The sequence below is a fragment of the Neophocaena asiaeorientalis genome, unplaced genomic scaffold, assembly GCF_003031525.2.
Source record: "Neophocaena asiaeorientalis asiaeorientalis breed wild unplaced genomic scaffold, Neophocaena_asiaeorientalis_V1.1 scaffold177, whole genome shotgun sequence".
NCBI classification, from domain to species: Eukaryota; Metazoa; Chordata; class Mammalia; order Artiodactyla; family Phocoenidae; genus Neophocaena; species Neophocaena asiaeorientalis.
In genome coordinates, this window is record NW_020172779.1 from 18,957,312 (window position 1) to 18,975,617 (window position 18,306).

General features: G+C 47.7%; 1 protein-coding gene across 1 annotated transcript in view; it reads right to left on the reverse strand.

Moving 5' to 3' along the window:
• Positions 1-532: 532 nt before the first annotated feature.
• FAM135B (family with sequence similarity 135 member B) overlaps positions 533-18,306 on the reverse strand; it is a 160,774-nt gene continuing 143,000 nt past the window's right edge. Inside the window, exons 12-19 of the mRNA XM_024741259.1 lie at positions 13,157-15,158; positions 11,085-11,251; positions 7,343-7,434; positions 6,220-6,317; positions 4,804-4,955; positions 2,702-2,812; positions 989-1,102; positions 533-738 (exon numbers count right to left, since the gene is read on the reverse strand). Of these exons, the coding sequence (XP_024597027.1) occupies positions 533-738; positions 989-1,102; positions 2,702-2,812; positions 4,804-4,955; positions 6,220-6,317; positions 7,343-7,434; positions 11,085-11,251; positions 13,157-15,158 (2,942 nt within the window). The remainder of the gene's footprint in view (positions 739-988; positions 1,103-2,701; positions 2,813-4,803; positions 4,956-6,219; positions 6,318-7,342; positions 7,435-11,084; positions 11,252-13,156; positions 15,159-18,306) is intronic.

Sequence of the window (18,306 nt, forward strand, 5' to 3'; positions counted from 1 at the left end):
TGAGAATATGGGCATCACAGGGTCTTGTACAAGTGGCACATTTGAATCTACTAAGGATTGCATTTACACATGTATGCTCCACTTCTGCACAGAGGTTAACCTGAGTTCTGAAATGCCTGTGTGCATCAAAAATGATAAAGCTCTGAACTAGTCACACACCGAACAAATCTAGTTAAGTTGCAGTGATCTCTGTGAGCCAGTGGTAGTTAAGAAGGTGGGCTCACCAACTCCAAGTATTCTGTTTCTTTATTTTCTCAGAATTTTCCTAGAAAGCATCTCGAACGAGACGCCAGATGTCTAGACAGGTTCGGGCAAAGTCTGTTGTCTTTTACACTATTGGTTCAGCTTTCCCAAATCTCCAAAGTGGAAGCACCTCGAATGTCTGGTCCTACCCCACCCTCCATCCCTCAGCGCCTTCCTCTCTGAGCTCCAGCCTGGAATGACAGAGGTCTGTAAAAGGATGTCTCAGCCAGAGCTCTTACGGATCTTCAGCGTTTCTGGTGAGCTCCCCAAGGCCGTTCCCTCAAAGCCGCTACTTGAAGTAGTTGAGTCCTGCCACCAAGAAGAACTTCTCCAGGAAGAGCTCGGAGTCCAGTACGGCGATGTGAGCTGCTCGGCCAATCAGGGTGTTGGCAGTGCTGGGCAAGGCATGGAACACGTTGTGTCGAATCAAAGTGCAGTCCTTGGCGTCCACCAGAGGGCGGAGAAGGTTGTTGATCATCTCCGCGAAAACGGGTCCTGCGAGGAGGGAAGATGGATAGGAGATGGGGGCAGAACTCAGCAGCAGAATCTAGAGAAAAATGCTGGGTGTGTGTCGGGCGGCTAGTCCAGAGCAGAACGGCTGATGTGCCCTAATGGGTACGGCACCTTCATGATTTCCTTCTGCTTTTAACAGAAAGTCACTGAAACGCAGGAGGAGAAGGAGAATAGGAAAGAAAAGAAAAGAGAAAAGGAAAGAAAAGAAAAAAGGAAAAGGAATGTGGCTCACCTGTGTGTCTGTCTTTGAGGGCAGTTTTACACATCTCGATCCTGGCTGAGTGAAATGGCACATAGCGGTCTTGGGGAGAAGCGACCAGCACAACATTTTTAAAATACTGCAGACCTGCAATAAGCCAGATGGGCGCTTTTTACCCAGGTAGTTTCATATTAGCCTCTGCTTTGCGTACATTTTACAAACTTGCCCCAGAGAGAGGAAAAGGGAGAAGACACCAGACACACTGGTTGAGTCACTGCATAAGGACCTTCTGGGCTGGGAGGTTGAAAGAGGGAAGGTGGCGGCTTTGTCCTCATCAGCCACGGAAGCTAAGGAGACACACAGCTCTGAACAGTGAGAGATTAACAACACGGAAGTAACAGATGTGCCCTTCTGGGCTGGGAATACTGGGGAGTCCATGAGGAAGTAAATCTAGTACTTTGCTCCTTGTCAACCCCACGGCTCCCTTCGTTCCAGCCTCGATCATGTCACCTGCTTGAGGAAATCAACCTCTGACCTCATCTCCCTGCAGGGAGCTTCACCTCCCTGGAATCAGTCTCACACTGAGGCAGAGGGATCTTTTAAATTAAGCATCACAGCCTATTCTTTCAGTCCCCAGAGCCCATCAGGGATCTCCAGCTGCTGCAGTGCTCTGCCCAGGTCCTCCACCAGCCTGCTCTCAGCCCAGGGACCCTGCGGGGGACGCCTGCACTGACGTGAGTCTTCTCATCCAAGATCACAGCCCAAGACCATAATACACTGGGGACTGGCTGGACTCAGTGACCGGCAGATATGGGGCAGGGGGTATAAAGACCAGCCCTTTGCCCTCCGTCAGGATACCTCTTTAGGGCCACCCCAGCTCCCAAGCTCCCAGAGGGTGGGGCCCGCTGAGATGTCTGGGTCGACCACGTTGTGGTCCAACTGCCCTGCTGCCCAAGCCTCCTTCCTCACTTCCCCACGGGGGGGATGACCCTCAACATAGCACACAGAGACACACGTGGGTAAGGAACTTGACCAAGGTTATCGTCAGCCCAGGGCTATGCCGGACTCACATTCGAGGAGACAGAGATATCATCAGAGTCAGTGTCCATAAATTAATGGAAGATTGTGGACCATAGGCAGACCCTGGGCCAGGCCGGCTAGCTCAGCAGCACTGAGCGGACAGTCGGGCAGCCTCTCTGCTCTCTCCGTGGACACGAGGCCACTGCTGTGCTCTGTTCACTCCCATGGCAGGTAGGGTCTTCGACATCTATGTGTGCTTCCTTATTACGGGGTGCGGGTGAAGGTGTGATCTCAGGCCTGCGAGAGGGACCCCCATCTCCCCTTGCACTGCCAACAGAGATGGACAGTGTCCACCTGCCCTTTTTGTAGGTGGATCCGCACCTGGCTGAAAGAGCTGGGAGTTGGCACATAGACCTTGGGGCCCGTGCAGTTAGGACATTAAAGGCTTGGTGGGCAGGGGCTCTGCTGTAGAGATGACACCGCACACACCTGCCTCTCATCATGATACCATCCCCAGGCCATGGGGGGAGGCGGTCCAGGGGCAGCTGAGTTCTTGGGTAGCTGTTGGCCTCTCCATGAGTTGAGGGGACCGTGTAACAATGCAGCTCATGGTGACATCCTTCTGTGAGTGAGTCAACGTAGCCTTGACTCTAATTTGGGTCTCAGGAGTGGGCTCTCCGTCTCTCACTCATCGTGGCCTCGGGGTGCTGCAGGGGATCCACTCACCTGTTTTTTGGCTTAGCTGGTAAAGGAAACATTTGCGCAGATCAGCATTATCCCTGAAGGTCAGCTGCAAAAGGGACCCGGATTTCTTCAATTTCTGCATGAGCCACAAGCCTAGAAAGACAAAAACAAAGCCAAACCCACATCAAACGCATCAAACAAAAAGAAAGCAAAAAAGAATGCGGGAAAGATTAACGTTAAACTGTGAGTTGTTAGCTAACTTAGAAATGAGAGCGTGCTAGGCAATTTAACAAATCCTTGGGAAGTCAGAGGGACATTTGTGTTCTTAGGTACTGGTAGCGGGGATAGAAAATCTTATGAGACAGGCTTCAGGAGTCATGAAACTATCCAAACCCTTTGATTTTTCAGTCCCCTTCTATGAATCTAGCCTAAGGAAACTGTCCTAAGTGCCAAAAGAAGGTATATAAGAATGCTCCTTACAGATCCATTTAGGATATCAAAAAGCTACATTCGACCTATTTCGAAGTCTATCCATTTACTATGGCTGTGATGACACTAACACGGATGAGTATGAGTATTACGTCACAAGCACAAAGAAATGAATTTGATAAAAATGCAAGGAAGATGGCGGTGTGGGAAGACGCGGAGTTAGCGTCTCCCCACAGCTAGGGCGCCTGTCGGCTGCTCGTGGGGGACTCTGACCGCCAAGGAGACGGGAGGAACCCCAGTGTGAACCAGTAGGACGTAGGGGGACCTAGGGGGGAGGAGAAGTGGAGGCCAGACAAGATCAGCGCCGCTGAGGCCGGGGAGATCAGGAGAGGCAGGCGGGAGGGACTCTCCGGGAAGAGCGGGAAAGCAGCAGAGGGCGGTCGCCTGGGCCCACTCAGGCACAGGGAGCCTGCTGAGCTCCCAGGCTGGTCCCCTGCTCTCCCAACGCCCTCCCTGCTGCATGGGTCCTTGGGGGCAAAGGAGGGAGGCCAGGGAGATCAGGAGAGGCAGGCGGGAGGGGCCCTACAGGAGGAGCGGGAGAGGAGCGGCGGGCGATTGCCCCGCCCACTCGGGCACGGGGAGCCTGCTGAGCTCCCAGGCTGGTCCCCTGCCCTCCAACGCCCACCCCTCAAGCCGCAATGGTCCTGGGAGGATTTGAGGGAGGCTGCGGAGATCAGGAGAGGCAGGTGGGAGGGGCACTCCCTACCCACGACCGGAGAAGCAGGAGAGGAAAGGAGGGCGTTTGCCGCACCCACTCGAGCCCAGGAAGCCTGCTAGGCTCCCAGGTGAGGTCCCCTGTCCTCTGACACCAGGGTGGGGGGCACGCCTGGACCCCTTCTGTTCCTTGAGCCTAACACATCATGCATGTATCGATACTTATACACAAACATATACACATTAGCTTCAGTTTACCAATAAGGAAACTAAGTAGCACAGAGATGAAACGTCTTGGTCAGAGTCTTCCTCGAGTGCCTGGGTTAGAGCTTAACCGTAAGCTTGTCATGGAAGCGACATGATTCAAAGCCCATTGCTATAGACTGAGTGTTTGTTTCCCCCAAATCCATATGCTGAAACTAAACCCCTCCATGAGATGGTATTTGAAGGTGTGGTCTTTGGAAGGTGATTAGGTCATGAGGGCTGGACCCTCGTGAATGGGATTAGTGACCTTAGAAAAGAGACCCCAGGGGCCCCCTTGACCTTTCTACCATGTGAGCGTCCGTCTGTGAACCAGGAAGCGGGACCTCACCCGACACCAAATCTGCCAGTGCTTTGATCTTGGGCTTTCCAGCCTCCAGAAGCATGAGAAATAAATGTCTGTTATCTGTAAATCCCCCCTTACCCAGTCCCCCCTTACCCAGTCTATGGCAATGTTACAACAGCTTGAATGCATAGACACCCATGCTCTCTCTTCCCCACCATTATTTATCTTTATTCACAGAAAACTGAAGCACAAGAGACCTTGCGAAACCTCTTGTCTAATCTCATTCAGCTCACACACAAAATAACATCTTTCTGAGCCCAGGTCTCCCACCATCTCACGCTCTGAAGAGGTTCCAAAGCCACAGGTTCCATCAAGAAGAGCATCTGTCTCTGGTTCCCTCTCCCCTGGGTCCTGAATGAACTCTGAGGAATGTTGAGGCTGGAGAGAGTCTTACCTGTACTGACCAGGGTGCTGTTGTTGTACAGGGTCCCCAGGTGCGGCCCGGACAGCGACAGGAAGGTGTGGAGCTTGTTGAGGTAATACCGGAACCGGGGCCGCGTTAGGACCGATCGGATGATGATGTTGCCCAGAGAATGGCCGATGAAGCTGTTGAGAGACAGAAGGGGTCCACGTGAGTGACAGCAGGAGGCTGGCCGCCAGGGAAGTGCTGCACCAGGAGCGCCAAGGGGTGAGCCACCCTCCACCTCCCATGGGATTTAGGGGAACCGGCCGGGAGAAGGGGGGCCGCTAACTCATCCCCATCGGGTTTCTAAACGCTGGCCACGTGAAGCCCGAGGTGGGGCCTTTGCGAATGGAAGCTCTGAGCCCAGTGTGGTCAGAAGAGAAGTGTGGGCATCTTGGTGTTATTAGAGCACCCTCCTCCCCCCAGTTCTGGTCTCTACGCCTCCCTCAGTGCACCTGGGGGTTCTGTCTGAAATTCACATCGGAGCATTGAACCCTCCTGGTCATTCACAGGGTGAAACCCCAGCTCCTTAGCCTGGCTTACGAGGCCATGCATGTCCCGACTTCTGCCCGCCTCTCCACTTTTACTCATCCCTCAGTACAGTTATGAGTTGCCTGCTCAGCCCACAGCACATGCTCCGCTCCAGCTGCACCGCTGCTCCAAGATCTATGGACTCGACACATCATCACTTTCAAACTAAATGATTATTTATCAAAACCCTATTATATTATATATTATATTAGCTCCCTAGCTCTTCTCGTGTGCGTCCTTTTATTTTTACCTAACTCTGTAGGCCTCTGAAACCTCATCTGTTGAATAAAGAAGTGGTATCTTAGAGGCCTAAATGGGGTCACGGACGTTGAGGACTCACCACTATGTCCACATCTGCAAGTGCCTGAGAAACACAAGCTACTGACTATCACCTTAACCATCTCAATATTTACGCCGAGTTGCCTGTTACAGTGGAAGGACACACTTAGCACCGATTGCAACCCTTTTACGGGGCAGGCGACGCATCCCCTCAGGGCTGGTCCCACTTAACAGATGGGGAAACCGAGGCTCAGAGATGTAGAAAGCTTGTAAAAGGTTATATGGTAGAATCGGGACACAAACTTGTGAGCGTTAGAAGAACGAGAATTTAAAACCTAGGATATTTGTTTAAGTCCAATTCTCTTTCTACTGAGCTACACGGTGTTTATTCTCCTCCACACCTGCTATGACAGATACGGGCGTGTCAAGCAGCCCTGGTACCCACTTCTGTTCTGAAAGTAATCTACCCCCTTAAAGGTCCCAAGTTAACTTATCCCAGACCGGTATACAGACGGCATCACGCTGAACTTGTACACAGCAAACACGTAAAAATGGCGCCCCTCCCCCCAGCATTAACTACCTGTGGTTTCCTTTTACCTAATTCGCGATATGGAGAGGTTGTACAGCTGGATGTGCTGAATGATTTCATCCAGTAACCGATCGGTCATGGTATCAAAATCTGCAAACGTGTCCATCTGGAAGGAGAGAGAGGGAACGGCTATTGGGGAGGGCGTGGTGCCAGGCTGGGCCCCGCGCACAAGCCCATCTTCCTCCACTAAACACCACCGTGCGTCCTGGGGGCATGCCCACGCCTGACATTAGGGTACAAATCAGTATTCGACAACCAGAAAAGGAGCCCCCGATTGGGGCTCTCCAGGTCAGACTGTGGGTTCCCTCTTTGTGAGGCGACAGTGGTGCCAACACTTCACGGAACGGTTGGGAAAAGTAAATGAAGAAAGACGCCAACTGCTCAGCGCATCGTGGATGCTCAAAGCGATCCTCTTTCCTCCTGCTCACGTTTATACCCCATGCACCCAAGTGCATGCCTTGTATACAGCAGGTGTCAAAGAAAAGGCAACAGGACGGACCACTGAGAGAGGAGGGATGAGACTGTACCTTCCAGCGTTGGCTTGTTGATTATTCTCTGTACGATTCCCATTGTCAGTGGTCATGGGACCCTTTAGTTATAAGTAGTCCTGTGCCTCCAAAGAACACTTAGCCTCATCCCTCTCAAGTCCCATGGAATGGGACTCAATGACAACATTCCACCCAGCCCCATCTCTTGGCCATGGAATCTCTCAGTTCTCATCTACCTTGACATCCCATTAAGGCTCCAGACCTGAAATGGCAAAGGCCCCATAGTTTACCTCTGACTGTGAAAAGGTCATAATCCAGCTCCATTGGTTACAAAGATGCCAGTGACAAACTCCTTCCCCAGTACAGACCCACGGATGCCCAATCATTTATGCTCTGAGCTGTCACTCAACCTATGACCTGTGAGGTCAAAAGGCCCAGTCACCTGACTCACATGTCCCCCCTTCTTACTATTTCCTCCTCCCAAAAGAAAATGAGCTCTCCAGACCTTCCAAGTGCCTGGGCAGTGTTCCTTGGTAAAGTCCCCTCCCATCTGTGCGGCCATAAACCATCACGGTGACTCTAGGAGGCTCATCTAAGACACGAAACAGGGATTCTTTCGGTTCTGATGCTTTTGTTGTCATACCTGATTCTTTTCAGACATTAGGAAGTCCAGTTTTCCTCCAGGGAGCCCCAGTTCTATGAAAGTCTTTACCAGACGGAGGTCCGCACTGTTCCCTAAAAACGACAGATAACCCCACCACAGATCCACAATTAATCAGATAACAGCTGACACGCAAGGGATTTATTTCTCACTCCTTTCCGGTCCCCCTCCCATTTCCCGCTTTCTCACTAAGTTGATAATAAAAACAACTAAACATGTCCAATCCACTGGTCCCCGTGCTGCCCCCTCCTCCTGTCCACACAGGGTCAGGGTCTTTCTGGTATCCCTCCCTCAGGGGGATTATTCCCTGATCTATAAATACGCGGCTTGTGAACATTCTGTACACAGGAACGGTTGAGGGCACGCCGCCTCTCCCTTCTTTGACAGCCAATTCTGTTTACTCAGGACATTCTGCAAGTGGTGTCACTTAATGATGACACACGGATGTGGCACAATGTGACATCTACAAGTCCCCTCTCAAATCGCTTCCTTAATGCAGGACTAGTTCCGCCGTTTACAGGTTGTCAGCAAGTAAGTCCCTCAAACAGGGGCGGAGTTATGTACGAGAGAGTAAGAATCACCCTTGGGAACCAGAGTCAGCAGGGGCAGGCTCCGTGAGTGAGCATCAGGGCAGAGCAAGAAGAGCTTAAGGACTTGAGGCTCTGCTGCCGAGAGCGAAGCCACAGAGAACACACAGAACGCATCCCTGCAGTGAAAATCACGCGGAAAATAGTTGATGTAACAGAATACGCTTCTTGTTCAAGTATGGTTAGGGGTAAATTTCATGCGGGCCATGGGGTTCAGTGGCAGCTTAATGAATGTTTTAATCTGTTCCTCAAAGGCATCCCTACAGAGTTGAAAGTCCGAAGCTGCTTATGTGGCTATACAGGTGACCTACTTCACCATGTAACCATCCTTTCAAAGCAGCTGCGAAACTACAAGTGATATCGTTGACTACCAATTTTATACCCTTCTTTATGAAACCACCAAGGGATTCAAAAGAGGATGAAAATGCCATACAGAATATGGGAGGACTAAAGATGTTTGACAGACTGCTCCTAATTTTCAAGGATGACCCAATAGAAGCGTGACCCAATAGAAGCGTGACCCACGACGATGGCCCATCAGAGCACAGGGCTACAGTTATAAAATACTCCCATTCTTTTAGAAAATGTTTCTATTTTGTACTAAGTTAAATTTTGTTCATTCCTTTCATTTCTGACAGTAAAAGTTTGCTCTTTGGTCCTGTTCTTGTTTAAAGCTACCTAATGGCATTCTAGGTTGTGGCCTTAATAAATATGTATCAAGTGTTTCTGGTTTAGCACAAGGAGTCTAAGGAAGGGATAACAATGGGCCCCCCTCCTTCAGCTGTTGAGCAACAGAGAACTTCCTGCAACTTGAAACTTTCTCAAAAAATATGATTTGAGGGCTTCCCTGGTGGCGCAGTGGTTGAGAGTCCGCCTGCCGATGCAGGGGACACGGGTTCGTGCCCCGGTCCAGGAAGATCCCACATGCCGCGGAGCGGCTGGGCCCGTGAGCCATGGCCGCTGAACCTGTGCGTCCGGAGCCTGTGCTCCGCAACGGGAGAGGCCACAACAGTGAGAGGCCCATGTACCGCAAAAAAAAAAAAAATATATGATTTGATAATGTGTTCCACTGAGGACCCTTACAAGAATATAAATCTTGGGCTTTGGGCACAATATGAAGAGTTGGGCAAATATCCATAACCATTACCAATTTCTTCAGTTCTTTGTTAACATCAATATAGCCTTGTAAGTGGAATGTAACCAATGGATCCTGTAAAACTCTGCAAAGTTTAAACATATGGACGTGGAACTAGAGAAATCACCTTCAAAAGAAACGTGTGCTCTGTTATTGGTTGTCTCTTTGACGATTTTATGCCCAAGTGACAATGCTGTGATTGGCGGCTCCGTTTTCTGACACAGCACAAATACTGCAGAAGCTGGCCTATCTTTATAGCATCCCTCTTCTCCCACTTGCAGGATGGAGTCTGTGGCCTGACCAGATTTCTTATTCTCACAAAGAGATTGAGAGGCTTATCTCATTTTCATTTAATATCAGATAAGTAAGAGATGCACACTGGTCATGCAAGGCCATAGATCCTGTGTTAAAAATACACAGGATGAGTGAGAACGTTATTCTTTGTCTTTCTGGAAGTTCTTCCGATTGGAAGCCCCAGTTAAAAACAAGCATGTTTTCAACAGCTTAATACTTCTGCAAAGAGAAAGTGAGTGTCAAGCTCAAAAAAATCTTCCGACAATGGCACACGTCAAACTTCAGCAAACTTATTTCGTTTATATTAATTATTTTTAGTATGACTCTTTGTGTGTAGCGCGTGAGTCTAGTATTTAATTTGCGGTGTGATTTGAAGTTTATTTTTTTCAATAAATACACTCAAAAAGTATGCCCATTTCAGTACGAATTTTGAAATTATAGTATAAGGTACATGGGTAGAGTAAATAAGGGGAAGGGAAATGTGTGAACAGCTGAAATTTGTGAAGCACTGAAGTCAGTGCAGAGAGAGGAAAGCTCACCGGAAAGAAAACCCAGTGTTGAGAAAGACACAGTGGTGTGAAATGGTCCCTGTCCGTGGAGATGGGAGTGAATTGGTGCAGCTGGAAGAGGGGAGAGCAGAAAGGGCAGGAGATGAGGATGACAAGGATCAGACATAAAGAATATTTTATGCTGGGAACTTTCGAAGCTTTTTAAAATAGGAGTTCATTTTATCTTATTTTCTGAGAGCTACAAAGAGCTTCCATCCCAGTGATGGAACGATCGGACCTAGTAAGATTTTAAGAAGACGACTCAGGGATGTGGAGGGAGGTTCGGGTTGGGGGAGAGATGAGCTTGTTGGTAAAAGGCAAAATGAAACCATGGGCTCTGGAGCCGGACAGATGGGTTTTAATCCTGACTCAACCGCGTTAGCTGTGGGACCTTATACAAGTTACTTAGCTGCCCTCTTAGTCAGCTTCCCCACTTATAAATGGGGGTGATAATAGCAGCTACTCTGCAGGGCTATTGTCAGGATCAACCACGTTAATAAATGTTAAGTATCTAGAGTGGTCCCTGGCCCCGGTGAGTGATGTATACATTCTGGCCATCATCAAAGTCATCACCACCATCGTCATCATCTGGAATGGATGATCTACCACTGGATTCTCTGACACTTCACTTAATAGACCTGTTGACTTAGCGTCCTGGCATGCAATGCATATAGCCAGGAGTTGATGTGGACAATTAAATGCATTAGCCCCAAGAGGGAGGAAAATTAAGGATATTAACAAGAGCACGTCACAGAAGTGAAGTCCATCACCATTACCTATTTGATCGTCATAAGAAGAATGTGACCACCGCTTTTGCTGCTCATCACCACTGAAGCCCTAGAGGAGCCCTTTCACTCCTCCGACCCTTAGTCATACATTAGAATCCATAAACGTGGATGTGATTTATTCATTCCATTCATTCCTTCATCGCATTAATTCATTCATTTGTGTATTTCATTAACCCAACACATTTTTTTGCCAGAGAGATCTTCTCTTTGAGAGCAAAGCCATGCCATTTCCCTAGATCCAGCATACTTCCTAATGTTCCACAGTCGCTGATTGAACATGTGTTGAACAAGTCCCTAAACTAGATTAATTCATGAACATGCTAATTCGTCTATAGCACAAAACTTTGAGGAGGAAACCCTTTTAGAACTCACCATCCAGGCCATGGACACAGACTACCAGGTGAATCCCATCTTCCAAATTTTCTTCCTCTTCCTCTGGTGGGAAATACGGTACGTCAGAAGCTAGTACAGATAAGTCACTGTACAGAAATCCATCCATCTTCAGTTCTTTTTTAAACTTTTCTTTGGCCTGATAAAAACTGGAGAATACACGAATTAATCACAAGCCGAGCTGTGTATTCCATGTTGAACAGGAGATGCACTGAGCTGGGATGCAGGAGTGATGGACAACTACGAGGAAGTGTCTGCCAAGCGACCAAGGCCGAACGTGGGACCTCATGGGAGACGCTAGTGAAAGGCTTGTTCTGAACAACGAGGCAGAAAAGTGACCCAGGAAAACCAAGGGCTGTATTGATCTGGGTTCTGCAGATGTGGTTCCTGCATTGAATAGAACCTTTAAGGTTCCCTCCAGCTCCAAGGATCCACAAAATCTTTAAGCGATCTTCCGGGAGTGAGAGTTTATTAACCTGCTTCCATGTACTTCTCCAGCGTCATCAGCTAGCCTCCAAAAAGAACACGTTTCTCATAAAGTCCCTGCATGAATTATGCCTCTTGTCTTTACTTCCATGCCTTTGTGCATTTGGGTCTATCTGTCTGAAATTCCTTTCCCACCTGGTTATCCTGTTCTTTGCCTGGTTACCTGACAAGGTGGTTAAGACCACGGACTCAGGAATCAGACTGCCAAAGTCAGAATCTCGGCTTAGACACTTACTAGCTGTGCACCAACTGCTTTATAACCTCCCTGCATTCAGTTTCCTCATTTGTAAAAGGGGAATAACACCTGTATCGAATTCATAAAGTTGTCTTTGCCTTGTTGTATTAAGTGATATAATCTATTCAAAATGCTTAGAACAGTACTTGAAGCAGATTAAATGTGAAAAAGGAGATGTGATCGATTACCAGCCATATCACCATCATTATCATCAACATATGATGTCTCATATTTTCTCCTCAGCTTAGGTATCATCTCTAAAAAGCTTCTCATGGCCACAATCTCTGTTCACGCTCACTGCCCCACAGCCAAATTAGGTCCTTCTCTTTCTGGTTCAGCTGTGCACACATGAACCATCCCATTTACTCAACTGCCCTCATTTGCTTCTGTCATCTCCCTGTCTCCTTGTTAGACTGAGAGCACAGTTACAACCAGGACAGCACTGGCCAGGCACTGGACAGTGCCTGCTATGCGCTGGTTAAACTGATGACATGGGCGTATAATAGGCACTTAATGGTCTTTATAAAACATGGGATCCAAAATTTACCTGCCTGTGCAATTTCTTTGGGGGATAACTGTAATGTGTAACTGTTTAGCACTTTTTGAACAAGTGAATGAGACGGGATGTTTTGATTAAGTGATTCCATACTATACTTAATCAAATACATAGTTTATAGGTGAGGGAGTAATAGGAATACAAACCCAAGACAAGGATAAAGGGATGGATTCTGGCATTTCAAAAGGAGCGATAAACTTAAGAACCACACAAAAGGGGCTTAGGAAGAAAATCTGAATTAGTCCTATTCCCAAAAGGCTCTCAAAGAAATGCGCCAAGACAGAGGTACAGTGACACTCATAAGGTAGCTGTTCATCATAAGAAAAACTGAAAAAAAAAACATTTATGGTTTATCTCTAAAGGATCTTGTTAACGAAATCATGGTACATTTATACAGTGGAATATTACACTAAAATGGTAATGCAAAAATAGCTTTATAAATATATAAAGACGTTTCCAATATATTGTTGGAAAAAACTTAGAGTTTGTCAAGAATTATCTTACTTTTGCAAATTAATAGTATATACATAGAGGTGCACATAGGAAGACGTATAGCTGAACTTACACAGGGGCTATATTTGAGATGGGCTTATTGATGATAGTTTTTACTTCTTTACACTATTCTACAGTCCTGACTTGTATGATAAGAATGTAACACTTTATTTAAGCCAGAAAATAACTGATATCACAATTTTGAAATAGTATGCCTGAAATTGAGAAATATGTGGAAGAATCTGAAAGATGGTGCTGGTGTAGGTAAGCCACCAGCAAACCTACCTGAACATCCTTTCACTGACTTCCTCTTCCAACTTGCTGGAATGGTTCGGAACACCTCCAAAGGAACCCAAAGGTTGATGAGTGATGGGAAATGGGGTCTGTTTGGAAGAGAATCCAGCCCTGGCAGGGGTCTCCTTGGGCACAGACGAGAAAGGGAGGCAGGTGGCAGTGCAAGACATGGATAAGTTGACGACCTCAACAGCTTTCAGGCTGTCCAGAGAGAAGGTCTCTGCAGAGGTCACGTGGGACAGCATGATGGAGGGGCCTGCCCTCGGCTCTTGGTTTCCTGTAGCTTGGGAGTGAACGGAGCGAGTCACAGTGGAGCACACAGCGCCTGCTTCACGTCCATCCTCTGGGAAGGTGTTAGGTCCTCTACCAAGTGCTGTATCATCAATGATGCCAGGTGAGCTGCTTCGCTCACCTGCTGAATCCGGGTTGACGATCTCGGCAGCTGACGTACAACTCACTTCAGGCACCTCACGGTGGGTGCAATGCTCAACGTCCAGGACGCTGCTGTTGGAAAGAGCTCTTTTCCCCACATTGGAGTCTTTAGGGATGCGCTTTGGGGTCTCCATGAGTTCTCTAGGAAAAGCTCTGTACCTAGGGGTTTCAAGTGCTGGGATGCGTGGTATTTTTAAACTCAGACCTTTGGTTTCAAGCCCTGGAGGGTTATCGGTCCTGCCATCAAGACAACAGGGTCCTTGAGGATCAAGCTGATCCTCTTTACCTTTGGGGATGTCTATGTAACCAGGGCCCTGCTGGTTGTCAGCATCTGAAACTACCTCCACAAGGGAATGGTGAACCCCAGCATTACTAAGTTGAAGGCGGTGTCCGGAGGGACCCGTGCTCCTGGTGTGCACAGCTGAAGTCTCAGGAAGACCTCGCCCTTGCTGCAGGGAGTCCACCCCTTCAGCAGACTCCTCGGGGCTACTGATTTGGGGTGCAGAGACAGACTTGGTCAGTTTGGTGAGTGCCAGTTCCCTTTCCTCTTCCTCAAAAGGCAAAGAGCTAATGGAGGTGAGAGAGGCCTGGATCCCGCTCGGCAAACTCGTGTTGCTCTCTGTGTGCCCACCCTCTAAGGAGTTCCTGTGTAGGGCATGTCTTCGAACCAGCTGGTGCAAGACATCCCGGTCACTAGGTAACTCCTGGGCTCTACTTCGCGCCTCGGACCAGGCAACGGAGCTTGGTTCACTCTCGATGCCTGAATCAGAGATGATGGACGAGGATCTCTTGATGACCCCAGAGAGTACGGACACTCCCTCCTGCTCCTCTGAGCGAGGGTCCTCTGGGGAAGCCTTGACGTCCAAGGGACCCCTCAAAGAAGAGTTGAGTGGATCACAGGGCTCTGAGGGGATGAGCTTCAGACTTACCAGCACCATCTTGCCCCCCTGGTCTGCTCCCTTTCCAAGAGTACTTAACTCATGGAGTGTGGTTTTCTCTGAAGAGCTGGCATCGTGATGACTTCCACCTGCTACCCCTTTGCTTAGCTCAGTTCTGTCTAATTCATAGTTATCTCGAGAGCACCCACTCTCGTGCTGGGTACTGGTGACCGCTGTGGGGTCAGCTCTGCAGGGGTTCTTATTGCTAGAATTCACATCCATGTAGGTCAGTGCTGGGGCCTGGTCATCCTCTGGACCAGGACTCCTCCTGGGCAGGTCCTCATCTGTCGGCCGGTGCGTTCCAACATCAGACCTTTGGCCAGTCCGACGTTCATCTTCAGGCAAACCTGGTTTGTTCTGGAATTCACCAATTGTCAGATACACCTGAGATTCCGAGCACACGTCCGTATGACTCGGTGTGGTGACATTCTCATTTGGCCCTGGACACCTAATAACCTCTTCATTAGAGTCCATTTGGGGTGGTTTCATGGTGGGCAAGACAAGGTCTTCCCTCAAAGATGATTTTCTATTTACAGTATGGTTCTCCTCTCTGTCGTTTAGATTCAGTATTGTGGGACTTGTTGCTGCAACATCAAAACTAGGGTACACACTCAAATTATGCCCTACAAAAAGAAAAAAAGAAAGAAAAATGTGTTATACTTTAAGAATCTACATTCATGGGGCTTCCCTGGTGGCGCAATGGTTGAGAATCCGCCTGCCAACGCAGGGGACACGGGTTCGATCCCTGGTCTGGGAAGATCCCACATGCCGCGGAGCAACTAAGCCCGTGCACCACAACTACTGAGTCTGCACGCTGCAACTACTGAAGCCCGTGTGCCTAGAGCCCCTGCTCTGCAACAAGAGAGGCCACCGCAATAAGAAGCCCGCACACCACAACCAAGAGTAGCCCCTGCTCACCGCAACTAGAGAAAGCCTGCGCGCAGCAACGGAGACTCAACTCAGCCAAAAATAAATAAATAAAATAAATACATTTATTTAAAAAAAAATCTACACTCACAAATTACCCAAATGCCTGATTGTATAATAAAGAGTTTGTCTGGACTTTGTTCCTGCCTCCTGGGAGATATCCTCTAAATTCTTGGAATTTCCCAAGCAATAGGAATGTCAGCTATTCATGGTGGATCCTGAGCTAATGATAACGAGGTGACTCATGGTGAGTCCTCTGATAGTCTGTGTTGAGGAGGTGACTCAGGACGGGGGCTGGCCATGCCAGAAAGACCAACCACATGACTAGTTGACTGAGGATTTGAACCAGGTGACATCGGTACAACCTTTGGGGAGGAGAGATGGGCTGGGGATTGAGTTCCTTCATGTGGCCCATGATTCAATCAATCATGCCTACATTATGAAATGCAGTATGAACTCTAGACGTGGAGGATTGACTAAGCTTCCCCGGTGGGCAATGTACATTCATATTACCAGGAATAGCAGTCCTGGGGGCATAAAAGTTTCATGTTTGGGACCCTTCCAGACCTCGCCCTATGAGTCTATTCTTTTGGCTGGTCTTTATTTGTATCCTTTCTAATAATACTGAAATCATAAGTATATCCCTTTCCTGAGTTCTATGAATTGTTCCAACAAATTATCAAACCTGAGGGGTCATGGGAATCCCTGGATTGGTAGCCAGTTGGTCAGAAGTCTGGGAGGCCTGAGAACCCCTGAGCTTGTGGCTGAGTTGTGAAGGAAGGACAATCGTATCAGAGACTGTGCCCTTAACCTGTGAGGTTTGACCTAATACCGGATTATCAGTGTCAGAAATGCGTCACACTAATGCAAAAGCTGCCAACGGTTATAATTCTTGATTTACCTTTTACTTAGTAAAAAAAACATTTTGAATAATTACCACTTACAAATAGTAAAACATTTACCGATCTTGTGTACAGTATTTACAGAGTATAGAGAATGCTTTGGAGCCAGGAGCCCCTGGTCTCCAATCCTGACACTGACACTTGCCAGCTGTGAGACCTCGGACAGTTAGAAAAAAACAATAAGCCTTTTTCCTAGTTGAATACATTTTCTTCTCGGGTGGGCAGGTTCATAGTAACCAGTGGGCCTCACAGCCATAACTCAGAGTAGACTTCTGATATGAAATGGACACATGGGGAAGACAGATTTCTGCTTTCTGATGGGAAACACTGCCAAGCTTGAGCTCCGTAACCAGGGCAATTATCGTACATGGCACTCAGACCACAAGAGGCTCCCAGGTTCGCTTTGGTCTTTATAGCAGGATGGAGGCGCGCCAAAGTGTGACCTTCTTTTTCTTACTTTTCTTGAGGGTAAACTATTTTTTTCTTGAGGGTAAACTATTAGGTCTCTCATTCTCTCCCCTGGTCTCTTTTCTCTTTTCTATTTCATTCCCCTCCTCCTTCTTTTATTTTCTTTCTCTCTCTCTCTCTCCCCCTCCCAATATGCATAACTGGGATAAGTGCCTGTAACACAGCTCTTTTGAGAAAGATATATGATAGATTATTCAATTTTCATATACACCAAACACACAAAAAAGGGGACTGGCCTTTTATTTTCTTTAAACAGTATAAATCTTCCGTGCAATTTTAACGAAGTTAAATGAACATAATCATTATTAACATTCTCATGGAGTAAACCATTGAGACACTTACTTAAAAACGACATGGAGCTTTTAGACATCATCATCTCATCCTTTGAGTGAAATTTAAGATTGGGTCAAGGATTAGAACAAAGACTGTGAAGAATGAATCTCTTCCTTCCCTGGACATGTTCTTTGCATCTTGAGACACTGAGCAAATTTCCCTTCCTCTGGGGAACTGTCTCACACCCTACAGCAATTAGACATTCTCTGTTGCAAATTCCTAGTGTCTCCTCTACACACATGTACTGTAATACATCTACCACCATACCACGATCCATGTGGGCATGGCTTGCTCCCCCTGGAGAGAAGAGTTTGTGTTTTATAAGTATCTATATCCCCAAGGCTAGCATCCTGGCTACTTCACAGCCAATGAATTGTGTTCATAGAATGAATTGAGAATAGCTCAGAAATGCAGCAGAACAATGACTATTACTCTCATCGACTGTTTGTACCGGTGTGGAAAACACAATTTCAATATTATTTAGTCCTACAAATGGTAGATTGACATATCCTATGTGCAAAGCCCTATGCTGGGCCAAGGTTTAGAGAGAGGGAAAGTGGGGATCAGTTATAATAGTGAACCAGTCTTTGTCTTTATGGGATTTTCAAATTATTGGGAAACAAACATGGTACAGGACAGCTGGCTCTCCTACCAGAACATGTGGGTTGTATGCTGGAAAATACGAATTGAGCTTCTTCATAAAAGGAGACAGTGGGTCAGCCTGAGTAGGGAGGAGAGTGTACACAAAGGCCCAGGAGTCTGGGCCGCACAGTCTGGTCAGGTGTTGGTTGGATCCCACGTGGATGCAGCAAGAGTGAACAGAGGAAGTGGGGGAAGGCCATGAGGTTAGACAGGAAGAAAGAGCCCACAATATGGATGAATTTGAGTGCCTCGTAGGAGTAAGGAGTCTGGTCCTTATATTGCAAGTAACAGGTGGATTAGTGGGTTCTTGAAACAAAAAGGAAAGCTTTATCATAGGCAGTAAAGACAGGACATAGGAAGCCCAGTGAGGAAGTAGACTGTCAAAACAGCTATTTTAATTTCACTACTACAACTACGGGAAAAATGAGAGAAGCAAAGGATTTGATTCACAGAGGATGGATTTAGACTCAGATACTAACGGTGTTAGTTGACATGCATT